The 18,800-nt window shown below is 40.4% G+C and overlaps 1 protein-coding gene across 2 annotated transcripts in view; it reads right to left on the bottom strand.

Annotated features, from left to right (window-relative positions):
- Nucleotides 1-17,995, bottom strand: part of LOC132210170 (ral guanine nucleotide dissociation stimulator-like 1) — a 49,819-nt gene extending 31,824 nt beyond the window's left edge. Inside the window, exons 1-6 of one of the 2 annotated variants that reach the window (XM_059649588.1) lie at nt 17,929-17,995; nt 16,496-16,569; nt 12,456-12,655; nt 8,782-8,844; nt 4,733-7,235; nt 2,195-2,272 (exon numbers count right to left, since the gene is read on the bottom strand). In XM_059649588.1, coding sequence (XP_059505571.1) covers nt 2,195-2,272; nt 4,733-4,923 — 269 coding nt within the window. In that variant the 5' untranslated portion in view covers nt 4,924-7,235; nt 8,782-8,844; nt 12,456-12,655; nt 16,496-16,569; nt 17,929-17,995. Of the gene's footprint in view, nt 1-2,194; nt 2,273-4,732; nt 8,535-8,781; nt 8,845-12,455; nt 12,656-16,495; nt 16,570-17,928 lie in introns of those variants that run through there. The other variant, XM_059649589.1, reaches the window with a different exon arrangement.
- Between the last annotated feature and the right edge of the window lie 805 nt (nt 17,996-18,800).

Below are 18,800 nucleotides of genomic sequence, written 5' to 3'. Positions count from 1 at the left end.
AATGTCAGAGGCACATCAATTGAAGGTCAGCAGCGGTGAGAATCGCTTTGTCTCTGAACTGAGTTTTGATCAGTTACCCCAAAAAACCATTTGTGAATTGCATAAACTGTTAAATACTCACCAACATTCAGAAAACTAATGTATTAAAAAAAACTAAGGTGACAAGAGAAACCATCACTGATGTCATTTGAAAAATATGCAACCCATTATTACAGAATTGCGGTACTCCTGCATATTTCAGTGGTAAACAGACATTCATTTGACCAACATTTCAGTTTTGCAACAAGGCTCCTCATACTGCATTCAGCTTCCAAACTTTTATTGTTATGCCCAACACAGACTTACAGAAATTGATAGATTTTTTTCAATTAAAATAGCACTCTTCCATTCACTACATGCAGAAACCTAGACATCCCAAACATTGTTTCAGGAAGCTCCAAACTACATAAAAAGCATTGAAGGAAGTCAACGTTACATTTTATCCTTAATCTCAAGGTCTAGTCATTGTCCTAACACATTCACCGCACTTATTAAACTTTGTGTTGTACTGGGTCAAAATCACTTCATTATTGCGAAAAATTAATCAAAAATACTTTGCCACCTGTCTCTGTATTATGTTTTGTGAGTATGTTTTATTCACTTTTGTCCCAAACCACTAGCGGGGTGCTTAATCATGATTTGTGCCACCATTTGGGATCAGGGATATTGGAAGGGGATAGGGGCACAAAACAGGAGAACTGAAGGACTGCTTTGCCTTGTTGTAAACAAACAAGTTCATCACAGGATGTTGTCAAGGATTCCTGCAGGAAATGGGAGAGCCCAAAATAGTTACAAGTTCATCTTCGAGAAAATAAAATCTAATGTAAATGTCGGGGAAGCAGAATGAACGTCACACACTGGATTCCACATCTCTTTTCTTTTCATTTTGAAAATTAGAACAGTTGTGTATTGCCCGTGAAATCATTCTGACTGCATTAATATGGCACAATATTTTGTGGGTCCTTTAAATCTCTTATGCATGCAAATCCACATTTAGCAAGAGATTACTGAATGCTGCAAGGCACCTGAAAATGTTTGCCAGTCTCCTTTCCTTCTACACTTCCCTTCTGAAGTACCTATATTTAACTCTGTACACATTGGGGTCATCAATAATCCTCATCATTTGTACCATTTGCCACTCTCTCCTGCTTGTGGGAACACTCTGACACTGTCACTAAACAACCTCCTGCTGTAAGACAGACTGCTGTTTCATTGCAGTTTTGCCTAAACTTGTGTTGAAATTTACCTGCTGCAAACGCCTTATTGCTCCTTTTGAAGTTGGACCTCCTCCAAATCAAAATTATTCTGGATTGTTCCTTCCTCTCTTCTGGAGCCAAAATAAATACCTTATGATATGGTGCTTCCTGAAATGATCCATGTCTGATATTTGATCGATAGTGTGTGTGTATGTGTGTGCACAATAATTATAGAAGTGGTAGTGCAGGTTGAAGATCTCATCAGGATTCTGAACTTTAAAAATTGGAGCATTGTATGAAAAACAAATATGTTCTGACTAATCATTATAAAAAAAACTCCTGATATGCCCTCAACTCTGGTATTTACCAACCACACTTCAGGAAGGGATTTGAGAGGGTGCACAAAACATTCCCAAAAAATATTACCAGAGATGACAAACTAGACAGCCCTGTGGAGAGCCTGAAGGAGATTGGGCTGCTCTTGGAGAAGACTAAAAAGTGATTTTAAAAGTGTTCAAAATTATAAGGGATTTGGTTAGAATGGATAAGAACAATCGGTGCCTTGTGACAGAAGACTTAAGGAGAAAAGGACACTGATTTAAGATGATCAGCAAAAAGAACCAATGGTGACAAGGAATTTTTTTTTTCAATAGACTATTCAGGAACTGGAAAGCTCTGCCGAATAGTGTGGTGGATGCAGCTTCAATTGCGGTCTTCAAAAGTGAACTACAATTTTCGAAAGAAGAAGTTTCGCAGTATTACACAGTAAAAGGACTTAGGAGTGAACGTAGGCAAATCCCTCTTTGAGAGCTGGTACAAACATCAAATCATTGTCTCTGGGCTAATACCATTTGATGGCTGTATAACATTGCACAAACTGCTAGCTCCCCAGCTATTTCCTACCGCTTTGTCATATTCTGAATAATGATTCACTTTGTCATGCATGCAATTAAACTTACTCAGCAATTATTTCGCTGGATCCTGAAGAACCACAACTTCCATTTTCCTCACCATTTGCACTGTCAACATTTCCAGAACTGCAATTGATCAAAGAGAACAAATTAAGTCATTTAGAACAGGCAAACCCGTCCAGAATTAAATCCAACCCAATTCAACAACAAAAAATCACAGTCTTGAGAGAGGGGTTCTTTTGACTTCCACAGGATGCCCTCAGGCCTTCATACTGAGGCAGTGCTGGGGTGGGGGTTGGAAGAGATAGAGCAGGGCAATAAGGAGAGAAAACCATTTCTTCAGTATTTCAAGATAATAAAATGTGAGGCTGGATGAACACAGCAGGCCAAGCAGCATCTCAGGAGCACAAAAGCTGACGTTTCGGGCCTAGACCCTTCATCAGAGAGGATGTGCTCCTGAGATGCTGCTTGGCCTGCTGTGTTCATCCAGCCTCACATTTTATTATCTTGGAATCTCCAGCATCTGCAGTTCCCATTATCTCTTCAGTATTTCACCCTTGTTGAAAGCCGTTCCTGCGCTGTGCAAGAACTTGATACTGAAAGACAAGCAAAATTCAGTCTACCATTGAAAAGCTTTGAAAGCTTTATGCTAATTCAACATTATCTCACCTCCCAAAATAAGCCAAACATTGCAGAAGCAGTGAAGCAGTTGCTTCATGTGATTGCTATTGTCTGGATTGGTGCTCACTGCACTGCCAATTGGGGTATCTTCCTGAGGCAACCCTGACATAATCTTACAGCAAATCCCAACAGCTTGCTTTCACAGTATTAGATTCCAAATACCATACAACAGGTTTAATCTGTCGTCACATCAAATTTACTTGTCAATTACTCCTTCAGTTTCTGACAAACTTCGGTTTCTACCCACCACACAGTGTGACATGTCAATATTTTCACAGCTGCAACTGGTCACAAAACACCAAATAAATCATTTTACTTGTGCACATGATCACATTTTTAATTTCTGGCACTCATCTTATTTTGGCTGTGAGGGGGAGCCAGTGGGTAGATGAGGAGTAAAGAGGTCAAATAAAGAACCTCTGCACTGGGACAGACAATAAACATCCCAAAAGAGAGGATTTAAGTTTAACTTCCTCATCTCTGACAAAGAAACTCAAGCTCTTTACAGACTATTGACAATTCAACCCTCACAAGCACAGCTTGTAACTCATAGTTTGATTCGGAGAACTGATGTAGGAATTTGTCATTGCTCAAATTCACTGAAGCTTAAGGTCAGATTAGTCACCATTGGCTGTTTTGCTGAAAAAAAAAATCATTTTTCTTTCCTGCTCCTTTAACAGTTCTGAGTTTCCTTAAAGACCTGGACAGAATAAACTCAGGATTAATTCCAGGTCTCTGCCTGACTCCATGGATACAAATGGCAGATGGCCAACTTAGATAATTCAAAATGCAAATTATTCAATGGCAATATTGTATGGGAGAAATACCAAGGCTCGGACACGGGGAGCAGGTCACATTCTTAATTGAAGAAATATTTCTTCAAATGTCACAGACGTTTGGAGGACACTTCAATGAACTTGGAGGGCGTTTGTGGGGAGGGCGCAGCTGAAGCAGGAAGGAGGAACACAGAGAAGTGCTGAGGTGGGGTAGAGGAGATTAACCCATTGCTTTAGTATTTTTACCAGAGCCACATTGTCCAGAAATATAACCTCAATATTGAACTGAAAACAATTTCCCATCTCAGTGTTTTGGATGCTTCAATGGTGATGCTATCATTAAAGGCAAATGTCTCTACCATGAATTTTCTAGGAAAGCAGTCCAGCAGACACTTTAATGTGACTGCCATAGTCTGGAGTGGCATTCATTACATTGCACAAAAAGTTTTGAAATCAATGATTCTCCATCATTCCCTTTTCACGCTGCTCCATTCCAAATGTTGCAGAATTAAAACATATCAAAAGTATTTCCGATCAAACTTGCTTCCTCATGGTTACACAGATGCCTGGCAAACTTTGATTCCCATCCACCCGACAATCTATACGGCCAAAATATCTGCAACTGCAAGTGCTCATTAAGCACAAATTAAGGAAAGGATTTGCATCTACAAATGACTTGTAAACATTGAAAATAAATTTTGAATCCCAAAATGCTCTGTATTTCAAGTCCTCATTTGGTCAAAGTCCAGATGAATGACTACACTAGATGGTTTGCTTTCCAATTTTTCAGAGAAAATATGTAGGTCACTCCAGTTACATCGGCTGGTGCATTTGAGGGGAGGTGGGAGGTTTCGCAGTTTAGCATTGTTGCAAGTTAGACCACCAAGGTCTGGATGTTGAGGGCCAATCAAATTTTCACTGAACATTTTAAAATGTTTTCTATCGATCAAAGGCTGAAATGTGTCATTGATTTAATTACTGGCAATGGCCTCGGAGGGATTAAAGCTGTTTCTTTAATGTGATTTTTATCGTCTCGAATGGCGATATAATCTTTCAAGAGCTACTATATTCACAGCAATTTCTTTTCATGGTATTTATTACGAATGAAACACAGAAGGATGAAACTTACTTTGAAATTGTTGCTGTCTCTTTTGGTGAACTTGGTTCTTCATCTTTCTCAGAGTTTGGGCTGTCAAAGGTTTTAGACCTGCAGTTATTTAAGACCACAAAACCGTAAGACATAGGTGCAGAAAGTAGGCCATTCGGCCCATTGAGTCTGTTCTGCCATTTAGACATGGCTGATAAGTTCCTCAACACCATTCTCCTGCTCTCTCCCCATAGCCCTTAATCCCCGTGATAATCAGGAACCTATCTGTCTCAGTTTTAAATTTCCTGGCCTCCGCAGCCTTCTGTGGCAGTGAATTTCACAGATTCAAAACTCTCTGGCTGAAGAAGTTTCTGCAAATCTCCAATTTAAAAGGTCTTGTCTTCATTCTAAGGCTGTGCCCTCGGGGCCTCATCTCTCCTACCAATGGAAGCATCTTCCCAACAACCATTCTGTCCAGGCCATTCAGTGTTCTGAAAGTTTCAATTAGATCACCCCTCATCCTTCTAAACTCCAATGAGTATAGTCTCAGAGTCATCAACCGTTCCTCATATTTTAAGGTTTCCATTCCCTGGACCATTCTCATGAACCTCCTCTGAACCCGTTCCAGGGACATTACATCCTTCCTGAGATATGGGACACAACTCTGCACGCAGTACTCCAAGTATGGCCAGACCAGAGCCTTATAAAGCCTCAGAGGTACAGCCCTGTTTTTAGATTCATGTCTTTTCACAATAAATGCCAACATTGCATTTGCCTTCCTGACTATATAAGGCAAAAATTAAAGACATTTTAAACAAGCACTTGCACCCAGAAGTGGCTTCATCACAAAAGGACCAATGAAATATTTAGTGTCAAATCCATAAGACCATAAGATATAGGGGCAGAATTAGCTCATTCGACCTCCTCAGTCTGCTTTGCCATTCAATTCTGGCTGTGATGTTTCTGAAGCCCAATCGCCAGCCTTCTTCTGAAACCCTTGATCCCCTTATTAATCAAGAACCCATCTCTCTCTCTATCTTAAATAGTCCTAATGACGTCGGCTTCCTGCAATGTTTTCCTCAGATTAACCACTCGCTGATTGAAGAAATTCTTTCTTACCTTAGTTCTAAAGGTTGGCCTCTTCACTCCGCGACTGTGCCCGCATGTCCTAATCTCTCCTCCTAGTGGAAACATCTTCTCTGTTCCATGTACAATCCTTCCAGGCCTCTCAGTATTCTGTAAGTGCCAATGAAATTCCCTCCCATCCTTCTAAACTCCATCCCAAACTGAACCAAAACCCTCAACCACTCTTCAGATGACAAGCCCTCTCAAGTTTTCAAGTCCTATTCAACTGGATTTGTTAAACAGGCAACATTTCTGATGTATGTAACTACAATAGATCGAGATTTGTTTTTCCCTTCCAAGCTCTAACAGGTGGTTTGCAAGTGACAGGAGTTGAGTCTGGAAGAGAAGCTGGGGGAGTTGCAAGGAAGAAGGAATTTCAACTTTCACACAAGTTCTCAAAGCACAATGGTCTGGATTTTTTTGGGCGATGCGGGGAGGTGGGACATGTAATAACACTGCAAACAGAGTTAGAGAGTCAAGTTTTTCAGTATATTTACCGGCAGTGCACAGTCCAATGTTTGGAAAAGAAATATTCCATTAAAGACTGTGTGTTAATGCATGGCCAATCATTCGCTGACAATTAAATTGGAGGTGGGAGGATTAGGAAAATGGCAGGGAGGGAGTTTACCACCTACACATTGCAAAGCTATGTGAGATGGGCCAGTTCTCTTTTTCACCTGGGCTCTCCCTGACATCTAAGGACTGCCTCCCTCATTTCCCTGATGGCGCCCACTTAAACAACCTCAGTGACAATCAGCATTAACAGTAGGGCTGAGAAAGGTGCTGATCTGCCATCCCTTTCACTGGACTAGCAGCTGTCAAAACTGAGCCAAACCGTCAACTGGTGAGTAACCCAGCAATAATCTCTTTATTGGTCACCGCTGGAATCCGCCAAGGCCTCCAGGTTGCAGTTCCAGCAGAAGGCCTGCAGCATGAACCACAATCTTCCATCTAAAATTTCTTTTTACAACACTAAGAACAGAGCAAATATTAGAACAACAGCCAACTGTTTCTTTTATGTAAAAGAACAAACTACAGAAGCCGAAAAGCTGAAAGAAAAGCAGACATTGCTGGAGAAACTCAACAGGTTTTGCAGCATCTACAGACAGAAAACAGAGTTCAAGTTGAGCCAAGCGACACGTCTTCAGAGATGCGAAGTTCTGAACAGGAGAACCTCAACTCAAATTGCCCACTCTGCTTTCTCTCCACAGATGCTGCTACGTTTCAGGAGAAAGTCTCTAAATAATGTTCCTGAAAATGGCGGCCTCCAGCGGTTGCCCTTCACATAGTTGTATTCTGATTAAAGCATCATTTCCTCACACATTGGATCAATACTTACTTTTTGATCTCTGCAACTGTCTCTAGAGGAATTGCATTTTCAAGCTCCTCACAGCTCGGAATGTTATCATTGTTTCCGCTGCTGAAATTAGTTGTGAAGAATGTCATTTTAAACAAACACTTGTACCCAGTAATTCTTAGCTCATCGGTAGTTTCCTTTGTATTCCTTGTACTCTGAATAAAGCAAACCTTAACCACATATTGTATTCAAATTTACTCTTTCATGACAGATTTTAGAGTGCATGGTTTCCCATCTACCTTGTAGTTTGCACCGTCAGGTGATCTGCAAATGGTCCTAAAAGTGTTATCAAGTAAATTTGAGCAAACATCCACATCCACAAGAAAATTATCTCCATACACCTGAAAGACATTGAGTCGGCATTTCGTGCCATTGAGAGCTAATTTTCTAACAACGGGTCAAGACGCAACTACAGAATATGATGATTGGTCTCCCCAAAACCCTGAATGATAGTTTACAGGATAAGACCGTGAGACTGGAGTGTGGTAGTAAAGAGAGAGAGAGAGACAGATAGAAGGATGTAACAGATTCATTTCTTCAACATTTTATATTTGTTGCAAAGTCTAAAAATATCTCAAACAAAGAGCTCCTGGCCCAAATATAGAAGAACTTCAGATCGTGTCTCTACATACAGGGCTGAATGTCCCAAGTCAACTGGCCTTGGCCTGAGACATGACATTCTTCGCAAAGTGGAGGGGAGTTCAGGAGGAAAGCTGAAGTCTCTTCTGCACCATTATACTGTATTGTCAGCGGTGGGCAAAGTAGCCGGCTTAACGACACACTGGGCATGAATTAAGTCACCAGCTGAGAGGTGCACATGTCTGTCTCTCTGGCAAATATTGGAGCTCCTCAACTCCTACAGTGGACATTGGCCTGCAGACCTCTTTTGTATAAGCTCAGCAATACCAACCGGAATAACAGCAAAGAAAAGATTGCAGTTCTGCCTCTATTTCATTCTTGGTCAACTGTTTTTATAAAATAGATCACCCTTCAGATGTACTGGGAGTAGGTTTTTCTTCAAAACCTTCACAGGAGATTTGAAAGACACCACAGGCAGGCTGAGGGGAGGAGAGGAGGTAGGAACCTCAATTCTTCGACATGTTGTATCCTTAATTCAGAGTTCAGCTATCTAAATGTTTGGCGACAAATGGAGATCTGAATAGTGAATGGATGAGCAATTTTTCACTGAACACTTCTGGATCTTTTCTGTTGAAACAACTTTTCTTTTTAAACAAACAAAATCTGTGTAGATTTTTGATGTAATCAAGCAACTTTGTTAATGTAGTATCAGAGATAATGGGAACTGCAGATGCTGGAGAATTCCAAGATAATAAAATGTGAGGCTGGATGAACACAGCAGGCCAAGCAGCATCTCAGGAGCACAAAAGCTGACGTTTCGGGCCTAGACCCTTCATGTGCTTGGCCTGCTGTGTTCATCCAGCCTCACATTTTATTAACTTTGTTAATGTGACTGCTGCTGTCTAGTGTTTGCTGCATTGCTGTGGGAGGAAGGCCCTCCACAGATCTTACAGGAAGTGCCAGCAGGTTTTTTAACATTGTTGTATTTTGGATGAAACTTAATTAAGTCACACATAAGATTAAATCTTACTTTGTGCTCACTGAATCGATTACTGGAATCTCTTCTGCCTCTGAGGTGTCAAAGCTTCCATATCTGCAATTGGTCAGACAGCACAAACTAAGTGATTTTAAACAAGCTTGAATCTACAATTTGCATTCAGCCACTGAAAAACATCTGAAGGTTCAGGATTTCGGCATTTGAAGCCTTGATTACCGAGTTTGTTAATACTTTGCATTGAAACTCCAATTTGGCATTTTACAGCATACCTGCCACATCCCATACAAACAGGGAAGAGTAAAGCATTCAATGTGGTTCTGTCTCATCTGATCGTAACTTCAAATCTACATTCCTGCCTCTCCTAATGACCTTTCACCTCCTCTCCCTCAACAAGTATCTGTTTATCTTTGCATTTACAATATTCCAGAGCTCTGCTTTTACCATCTTTTCTGGAAGAAAACTCCAAAGAATACCTACATTGTGAGAGATTTTAAAAAATCACTGTTTTAAATTGACAACCACTGCCCTTTAGACACTCACCCTTCATTCTAGTCTCTTCTACAGGAGGAAACATTGTCTCCATGTCTACCCTGTCCAAATCGTCAGTTTTTTTTTGTTTCAAACACGTTGCCTCTTCCTTCCCTAAACACCAACTGACGCAAGCCTTGCCTGTGCAAATTTTCCTTGTAAGACAAGTCACTTAGTCTCGGTGTTATTCTGGTAAACCTGCTCTGAACTGTGTCTAATATATTTACTTCCATCCTTGAAATACACTTCCCAATACAGAGAAAATCATTCAAGATATTGGCTCACCAGTGATCCCTAATTTTGTGCTTAAATTCCCTCATGATAAAATGAAAACATTTAATTGCTTTCCAAATTACTTCATGTGTCTGTACACGATCATTTTGTGATTCATGCACGAGGATACCCAGATTCCACTGTATCTCAGAGCAATGCAATCTCCCTCAATAAAAACAAAACTGCTATTCTTTCTGCCAAAATGGACTTCAAATTTACCCATATACAACTCTATTTGTCAGATCGTTGACTACTTGCTAAACCTATATTTCTCTGCAGTATTCTGAAGTCCTCTAAGGTTAATTTTTTAGCGCATCTTTGTCACGTCACCAAATCTGTCAGTCATAAATTCATTCCTTCAGAAGTCATGGACTGATCGTCAACACTTGGAAAACTTGGGCAGGAACAGATTTTTTAAATTATACTCATACTATACGATCCTAACCATTTTGAACTCAAGTTAATTCTCAGTCTCAAATAAAAACCTCAGTAAATGAGAACACTCAAGTAAAAAGAGATGAATTCCCTGGATCTAATTGCAGAACACCAAAATAACTGTAGCATCTAGTCAGACTGTTTCTCCCTTTCACCACGGATAAAGGAAAATTTTGAAATGTCGGGTGCATGTAAGGTGAACGGATGCTATAAACATCCGTTGAATTATGATGATCTTTTAGCCGAATTAAAATGGTTGGCTCAAACACTAATCTTAAACACAAAATCTGTCCAATTGGTAAAATGGGTTTGAACTTTTGAATGGCATGGAAGCCATTTTGTTGGTGACTTTTTAAAAACTCCAAGAATCTCCCTGCAGATGGAGACTTTCACCAAAAGACAATGGACAAGTTAGAGATCTAAGCAGCCAAAGTAATAAACAGCTACATTGTGAAAGGAGGAAACAGTAAATATAACAGATGATTGTCTTAACCACAGCTACCTTAGAGTTTAATGAGAACCAAACTCCTCAAATTTCAACAAACCACAGTTTGCTGAGATTCCTTCGTTTTACGAAATTTTCGCTTTACCTTTAAAAGAATACCATCATCCGGTCCTAACACAAAAGCAAATAAGAAAGTAATAACCTGCGAAGAATCGTTGTCCACTATCTCACCTCTGAGAGATAACATGAGACACATGAGTGAGCTGTGATGTTTCAAATTCTACGGCAAGTATGGGTCATCTTTTTTTAAAAACTCAGAAGCTTATTGTTGGAATTATTCTGCTGGAACATTTATTTAGTTGGGCAAAGAAAGAGAATATTTTGGCAACAGGCAAAAAGAGAAACCCAAATTCACTTTTGAAAGGTCCAGCTGGATCGATTTCTGCAACCCATTGGGTTCATGAAAGCCAGCTCATCAGCTTACTGTTTTGAAGAAAAATCTAATCATCTCTGGTTATTTGCTGATTTTCTCAAATTTTATAACCATAGCACATTTGGGAAAATTTTCCTACCCAGGGATATCCCTCTAATGTCAGAGATACATCAATTGAAGGTCAGCAGTGGTGAGAATCGCTTTGTCTCCGAACTGAGTTTTGATAAATTACCCCAAAACACCATTTGTGAAGTACATAAACTGTTCAATCCTCACCCAACATGCAAAAAAACTAATGTATAAAAACTGAGGTGACAAGAGAAACCATCACTGATGTCATTTGAAAAACATTTCACCCATTATTACAGAATTGTGGTATTCCTGCATATTTCAGTTGGAAGCAGACATTCATTTGACCAACATTTCAGTTTTGCAATGAAGGTTCCTCACCCTGAACTCAGCTTCCAAACTTTGATTGTTATGCCCAACACAGACTTACAGACAATTGATCAGAGATAATGGGAACTGCAGATGCTGGAGAATCGAATTAACAAAGTGTGGAGCGGGATGAACACAGCAGGCCAAGCAGCATCTTCGGAGCACAAAAGCTGGCTCTAGGCCTGACACGTCAGTGTGTGTGCTCCTAAGATGCTGCTTAGCCTGCTGTGTTCATCCAGCTCCACACTTTGTTACTACAGACAATTGATAGGCTTCTTTCAATTAAAATAACATTTTTCCATTCACTACATGCAGAAACTTAAACATTCCATAGTTGTAGGATGCTCCAAACTACATAAAAAGCATTGAAGGAAGTCAACGTCACTGTTTATCTTTAATACCAAGGTCTAGACATTGTCCCAATACATTCACCACACTTTTCAATCGTTGTATTGTACTGGTTCTCGATCGCTTCGTTATTGCGAAAAAATAATCAAAAATACATTGGCACCTGTCTCAGCATTATGTTTTGTGAGTATGTTTTATTCACTTCTGTCCCAAATCACTAGCCGGGTGCTTAAACATGATTTGTGCCACCATTTGGGATCAGGGATATTGGAAAGCGATGGGGGCACAAAACAGGAGAGCTGAAAGCAGGACTGCTTTGCCTTGTTGTAAACAAACAAGCTCATCAGTCCCACTGCAGTCTCTCTTTATGAAGGACTTCAAGTCTAATTACTTTTAATCAAGTTATTCAAACTTATTATGACACATGACAAAGGAGATAGAATTTGAATCCGGACCTTTTGGGCAGAAGGTGGAGGATAAAACCATCTGTGTGGAGGATAAAATCCTCCAGAATACTTTAAAAAATGTGGACTTTTCTGATGAAACTGGGTGAAAGTTAAAGCCCAAATTTGCAGAGCTTAACGTCCAAGGGATTGGGGTGCAGGTAAGTTTATGTCTTCAATGAACAAAAAATCGTCTCCCTGACTGAGGGTTGGATGGAGATTCTCAGTTTACTGAGAGTTGTTTCCATATGGCTAGTTTCAGCGATTCATTGCCAGAAGGATTAATAACAAAAATTACTCGACAGAACATACTTTTCTATCATTACCATTAAACAAAGGAGATGCTCATTAGATTTATGCTCACTTGTCCAGGAGGATGTACAACACACTTTCAGCAGTGGTATATGCTTTGTATGTCGAAAAGAATGTGCGGATGTAGAAACGCTCCTTGTTCATGAGAGCGATTACAAAATTTTCGACGAGTCTTTTTGAGGTCTCAGAGTTAAGAATTTGAACGTTGGAGGTATCGACAGCGAGATAGGATGGAAGCTCATCTCCTGATGCCTACAGAGAATACAAATTTAAAAAGTAAATGTGATGCAGGAACAACGTTTATTTGTATCGATCTCTGACATGGCAGAAATATTTCAAAATGCTTCACATTTACATAATCATTTAAAAATCGCTCCAAGATTCATGAAGCTAAAACTAGGGCAGGTCACCAAAAGCTTGGTCAGAAAGATTGGTTTTGAGGACAAAGAGGAGATGTTTTGGAACAGTGTCCCAGAACTGGGTAGCTGAACACACCAATGACAGAATAAAGAAGATCAAGCATGCAGGCAAGATCAAAGTGGCCGGAATTAGAAGTGCAAAGATATGAGCATTGAAGGGTTGGAGGGGAATACCATTGATGAGGAGATACAATATGTTCAATCCAATGATAAAGCAGCTGGTCACTTCATGTATTGCTTGAACCATTCAAAAAAACACAAAGTTAAAGTCAAAACATCACAGAAACATGGCCAGCTAGATTCATACAAAACAGAAATTTGAGCCTTGGAGTTATTTTGTATCGATCTCAAGAATATTAAACCATCATTTTAAGTAAATAAACATTTAATATTAAATCCCTTCAGCTGACTACCCACTATTTCTCAATTTCTACTTTAATCCAGTCATCAGACGGGCCAGAAAGTTTCCACAACAGAGAAAATGTGGAATTATGTGCAGCAACTTCTGTCTACAGCTCAAGGCCACAGCCAGCAACAGGAAACATGACAGTCTGGCTTCAATCCTGTTTGAATTCTCTGCTAACAATATCACTGACTTCACATTTCTGAACAATATTGTTTTGAGGAATCTAATTACTCTTGAAAGCAAGCTTACATAACTGGAAGGAAAGCAGAGAGGTATAAAATGTTTGCTGACTTGGCGGAAAATAGAAGGAGGGAGAAACTGAAGATAAAAGGAAACCTCTGTTTTTTTTTGTTCCACAACTCGTGCCATGCAAGGTCTCTTCCAATGTGCTGCCGAAGGGTTATCATACTTGATACTGTGGAGTGTGCAAAAGAAATTAAGAACTCTCACAAAGAACTTCATAGTTCAAATCACATCAAGCACCCCGATATCAAATTCAGTTTCCTTCATGTCAGCAGATGAATATACCTTTGGGATTGGGCAGGGGTCAGGGTGGAGCATGTCAGCAAAGGAGGGAATTGGAGCACTCTTGAAGGAGCCTGATTTGAAATGTGAAATCCAATGCGAACCTCTCAACTTTGCCAGAGTAGCTGACCGGTTCTGTCAGAATTATGAATCGTCTGTATTCACAGGAAATGTATTTCCAAGACTTGTTCCAAGTAATAGAAAATTGTACAAAATGTGTTTCAATTAAATGAAGTTGCCGTTTTAAGAACTTTACCCCACACAAGTATAAAAAAGCATGACTGCAGAAAAGCATAACCTCCAAACAAAGATAACAAAGTGTGGAGCTGGATGAACACAGCAGGCCAGGCAGCATCTTTGGAGCACAAAAGCTGACGTTTCGGGCCTAGACCCTCCATCAGAAAAGGGGGAGGGGGAGAGGGTTCTGAAATAAATGGGGAGAGAGGGGGAGGCGGACCGAAGATGGGTAGAGGAGAATATAGGTGGAGAGGAGACAGACAAATTTCGAGGCAGGAATGGAGCCAGTAGAGGTGATTGTAGGTAGGGAGGTAGGGAGGGGATAGGTCAGGCTGGGGAGGTCGAATAGGTCAAGTGGGTGGGATGAGGTTAGACAGAAGGAAATGGGTGTGTTGCTTGGGGTGGGAGGAGGGGATAGGTGAGAGGAAGAACAGGTTAGGGAGGCGGGGACGAGGTGGGCTGGTATTGGGATGCGGTAGGGGAAGGGGAGATTTTGAAGCTCAATTTGTTTATGTGTCATCATATTTTGATCCAGTAAGACAAATAACATTAAAAATAAATTGATGTTTTATGACGATGATGACAATCTCAGTGAGAGAAATTATGTAATGTCCATCTTTAAATATTAAAAGAGCAAAACTATTGAATGTTTGCAATACATTACTAAAATAAAGGCTACCAGCTGCCAATACATTGCCTTCAACATTTTTAATGGTGAAATCTCTGTTCCTTTCTCTCTCACCCGCCTACTCATTCCTTCCATCTGTTCTGCTGTTGTGGTAAAAGGCTATCAGCTCCCCTACTCAAATTTACTTCATAATCATTCTTCCCGCTCCTTTCCTTCCCATTCATTGCACGGTGTAACAGAAGAAAGGGCAGGATATCTATGGAAGGATGTGCCCTCCAGTGTTCTAAGTTTTCACAATGCCAGCAAAAAGGAAAAAAAAATACAATCGAGCGCAGTAAATCACGGTCCCTCAATGCACAGTTTTTGCGGCGATAATTCAAAACTGCTGCGTTTTCTCAGTATATTGTACACATGCAGTCAGTAAGCAATCAACAGGCATGGAGGAAATCTCTCAAGCAGATATTAATATGTCAATAAAAGCAGGATGGAAGAGTTGAAGTTAATTATGCAGCGGAGAGAATCAACTGAAGTGTGCACATTCAGGTTTCAAATATTAAGTGGAGTTCCACATGAACATTGTTTTATTTCCCTCTCGTAGTCAAAATGCCACAACACACTAGCTTGCCTGACAGATGACATGTTCTTTTCTTGTTTCGAATTCAGGAACTGGTTTGCAAATCTGGTTCAAATTTGGACTTTGTTCACTGAAGGTTGCCAGGCACAGCATGTGGCAGAGCAGTGGAAAGTGGCCAGTGATTGAAACACCATCTAATGCCCACTCTTAACCCCTATTAACACACTCCAGTTTGTGGCTATAAGTTAGTTCTAGTCATGATGATTGTCAAAAATTTATGAAAAACATGACAGTTATTTTCACCACCCCCACTACACTACATCAAGGGACACAATCCCTCTTCATGATTATATCGTTGCTCTATGTTCATCATGAATGTAAATTGGGTGACTATTCTATCTCAGTCTTAAATTGAAAAGAAGAATTTGCACATGTCGCTTACTTAATTAATAACAATTAGAAAAGTTTGAACAGATCTCTATCCTAGTACACAGCATACTTTTGTTACTCCATTTGTCTTACAGTTTGCTTGCTGAATATCTCAGAACTTAAACTATATTTTTTGAATTCATAGGAATAAGGTCTCTTGAGTTTGCTCCATTGTATCACATCATGATGCATTTCTCTCTTAATTCCATTTATCCATTTACTGTGAATACACTAGCATAACATAAATGGCAGTCTTGAAGTTCTGAATGAACCCAACAGACTTCAACTTCAGAACCTCCAATGGACGACATTTTTTGGAAAAACGTCTGTCGCCAGATTTCACACCCATCGGACGTCGCTCAGATTTGAAAAGTGCAGCAATAGATATTTCCTGACATAAACAGTCAGTGATTATCACAAAAAAACCCAGCTTGTCTGTTCCAAAGTGACCCACCTTCGAAAAAAAAGTCACCATTACCACACCACATCATAGGGCTGTGCTCACATCAGTGAGAGAGAGAGAGAGACAGCTGGTGGTTGTTTAACCTGCATGTCAGGCACGGGGAGACGTTGATAAGGACGAACCCTCATGGTCAACACAAATGTTTATTTACTCTTTCAATATCACCTTGCTCTTCCTTAGAACAATTGAAACTTTAAAAGGCCAAGTGAGCAGATGAGAGCATCAGCCTTCAAACATTTCAGCTCCCTCAAAATGAAACGGGACAAACCTGTGACCAAATATATAAAACATCTTGCACATCGTGGAAGAATGTGCGAGTGAGTGAGTGTTGGATGGTATATAGGAATATGAAGAATAAGTAATCAGGGGATTGGAATTTGTTGTGTGTGAAAAAGCAAGGATAGTACATACCATTTTTATTCTGAGTAGTATGACGGAAATCTGACTGCTTCGGCAAGCTGACTGACCGGAAACAACAGTCAAATCTATAAGATAAATGAAAACATCATGAGAGACAAAACCAAATTCAACATGTAAAGAGAAAGACTGCCATAAAAAAATTAAATACTGGACCAAAAAAGATAAAATGCTGACTTCAGTGTAGTTACATGTGTCCATGATCTGTTTGCTCTTCTGATATCATGTTGCTCTTGTTCAGAAAACACAACTTTAAAATCCTAACTGAGCCAACACGGACGTCAGGATTCAGACTTTTTAGGCCACTCAAAATAAAAATCAACAAAGCTTTCACATCAATATATGAATAAAAATCACTCTACACACCCTGGAAGCACTGTCTCAGAATCTAAAGGGAGTAACCCAGAGTCAAAGCAAGGGAGGCTGCCTTCATGCAGGATAGGTTCACCAAGAGCAGTCTCTGGCATTAATACAGGGTAATGGGCTCTGCCAGATGGACACCTGAGGCAGTCAGCTTCTCAGAATCCACACCTCTGCAGTCCAGAGAGTGGGACACAGTCAGCCCAGTGGGAGACCGAACCCGGTGTGGGGAGTGGGGAGAAAACAGCTGGGAAACTGTAGAGACATCAGTTAGATGTCGGGTCACCTATTGCTCAGTCTGTCAAGGTCGCAAAAGGGGGCTGCCACATCAGTCCTCATTGTGCTCAAAGATATTACACTGAGAACTGTCTGACTCCAGGGTCAGGCTGCTGTCATTGATGCAAGGCTGACAACTACTACTTTTCACAGGTGTGATGGACCGCTGCTGTTTTAATCTCGTCGGATACGGGAGGCACGGTGGCTCAGTGATTAGCACTGCAGCCTCACAGTGCCAGGAACTCGGGCTCGATTCCAGGCTCAGGCTGACTGTGTGGAGTTTGCATATTCTCCCCGTGTCTGCATGGGTTTCCCCTGGGTGCTCCCACAGTCTAAAGATGTGTCGGCTAGGTGGATTGGCCATGCTAATTTGCCCGTAGTGTTGAGGGGTGTGTGGGTGAAAGGAAGGTGGGTCTGGGTGGGATGCTTCAAGGGGCGGTTTGGACTTGTTGGGCTGAAGGGCCTGTTTCCACACCGTAGGGAATCTAATCTAATTTAATATGTCACAGATGAGTATGAGCAAATGGAACAAAGGAGCAGGAATATTTCCAAGGTAACAAAGTGTGGGACTGGATGAACACAGCAGGCCAAGCAGCTGCAGTTCCCTGCTGTGTTCATCCAGCTCCACACTTTGTTATCTTGGATTCTCCAGCATCTGCAGTTCCCATTGTCTCTAAAGGCAAATTTCCATGTGAGGTCTGGAATAAGTGAGTTGATGTCTGACTGAACACAGGGAGACAAGGAACTGGATTGAAGCTTGTGCTTTGTGAAAAATTAATGATAACTCATACCTTTCAGAATCAAAGTGGGTTGGAGTCTGAGGAATGAGAAAGGTGAAGTATCGTCAAACCTAAAAGACAAATGAAAACACCATAAAAGTAAAAACCAAATTCAACATGAAAAGAGAAAGAGTACGATCACACTTAAATACTAGACCAAAAAATATGCTGACTTCAGCCTCATTACATATGTCAAATATTCATTTGCGCCTTCACTGTCTACTTGGTCTTCCTTCAACAATTTAACATTTTAACTTGTCAACTGAGCAGCCAGGACATCACCCTTCAGATACTTCAGTTCAAAATCAAACTCAACAAAGCTTTGCTCTAATCCAACACCTTGAACATCTGGAATGATTTCCCAAAGGGCCTTTTTCATCTAAATACTATTTTTTGGCTGCTGTAATGTAGGAAAGGCACTGGTTAATGTGCAGAAAGCACGTTTTCATGAATAACAATTGGTAATGATTAGCTTTTCCATTGAAATAACATTCACTGAGGGATAAATAGGAGATGATTTATACGGGAGAATTCCATTCTTGTTTTTTTTGCGAATTGTTGTGATAATGGGATCTTATGGTCATCCGAGATGAACATTTTTCCTGCTAATATCACCTTCAGCAAAGACCAGAAGAAACATTTTGCTCCATCAAAGAGCGGACACAAAAATGTGGCCAATATAATTTTGGTTTTGGCAAGTACTGGAACCATTGCGACCCACAACATACACGCATTAATTCAATCGGGTTACCCCAAATTCACATCATTTTTCCAGTTTTCCCGTCTTTGAAATTCGTACTAAAATCCAATTTCTTTACAAATAGTGTCCAGTATATATTGAATTCAAATTACCTCAAAACTCTTCTCACAACCAAGAGTGATAC

Source organism: Stegostoma tigrinum, chromosome 11 (genome assembly GCF_030684315.1).
Source record: "Stegostoma tigrinum isolate sSteTig4 chromosome 11, sSteTig4.hap1, whole genome shotgun sequence".
Classification (NCBI taxonomy): domain Eukaryota; kingdom Metazoa; phylum Chordata; class Chondrichthyes; order Orectolobiformes; family Stegostomatidae; genus Stegostoma; species Stegostoma tigrinum.
Note: the sequence above shows the minus strand (reverse complement) of the source record. Positions and strands in the feature narration are given on the sequence as shown.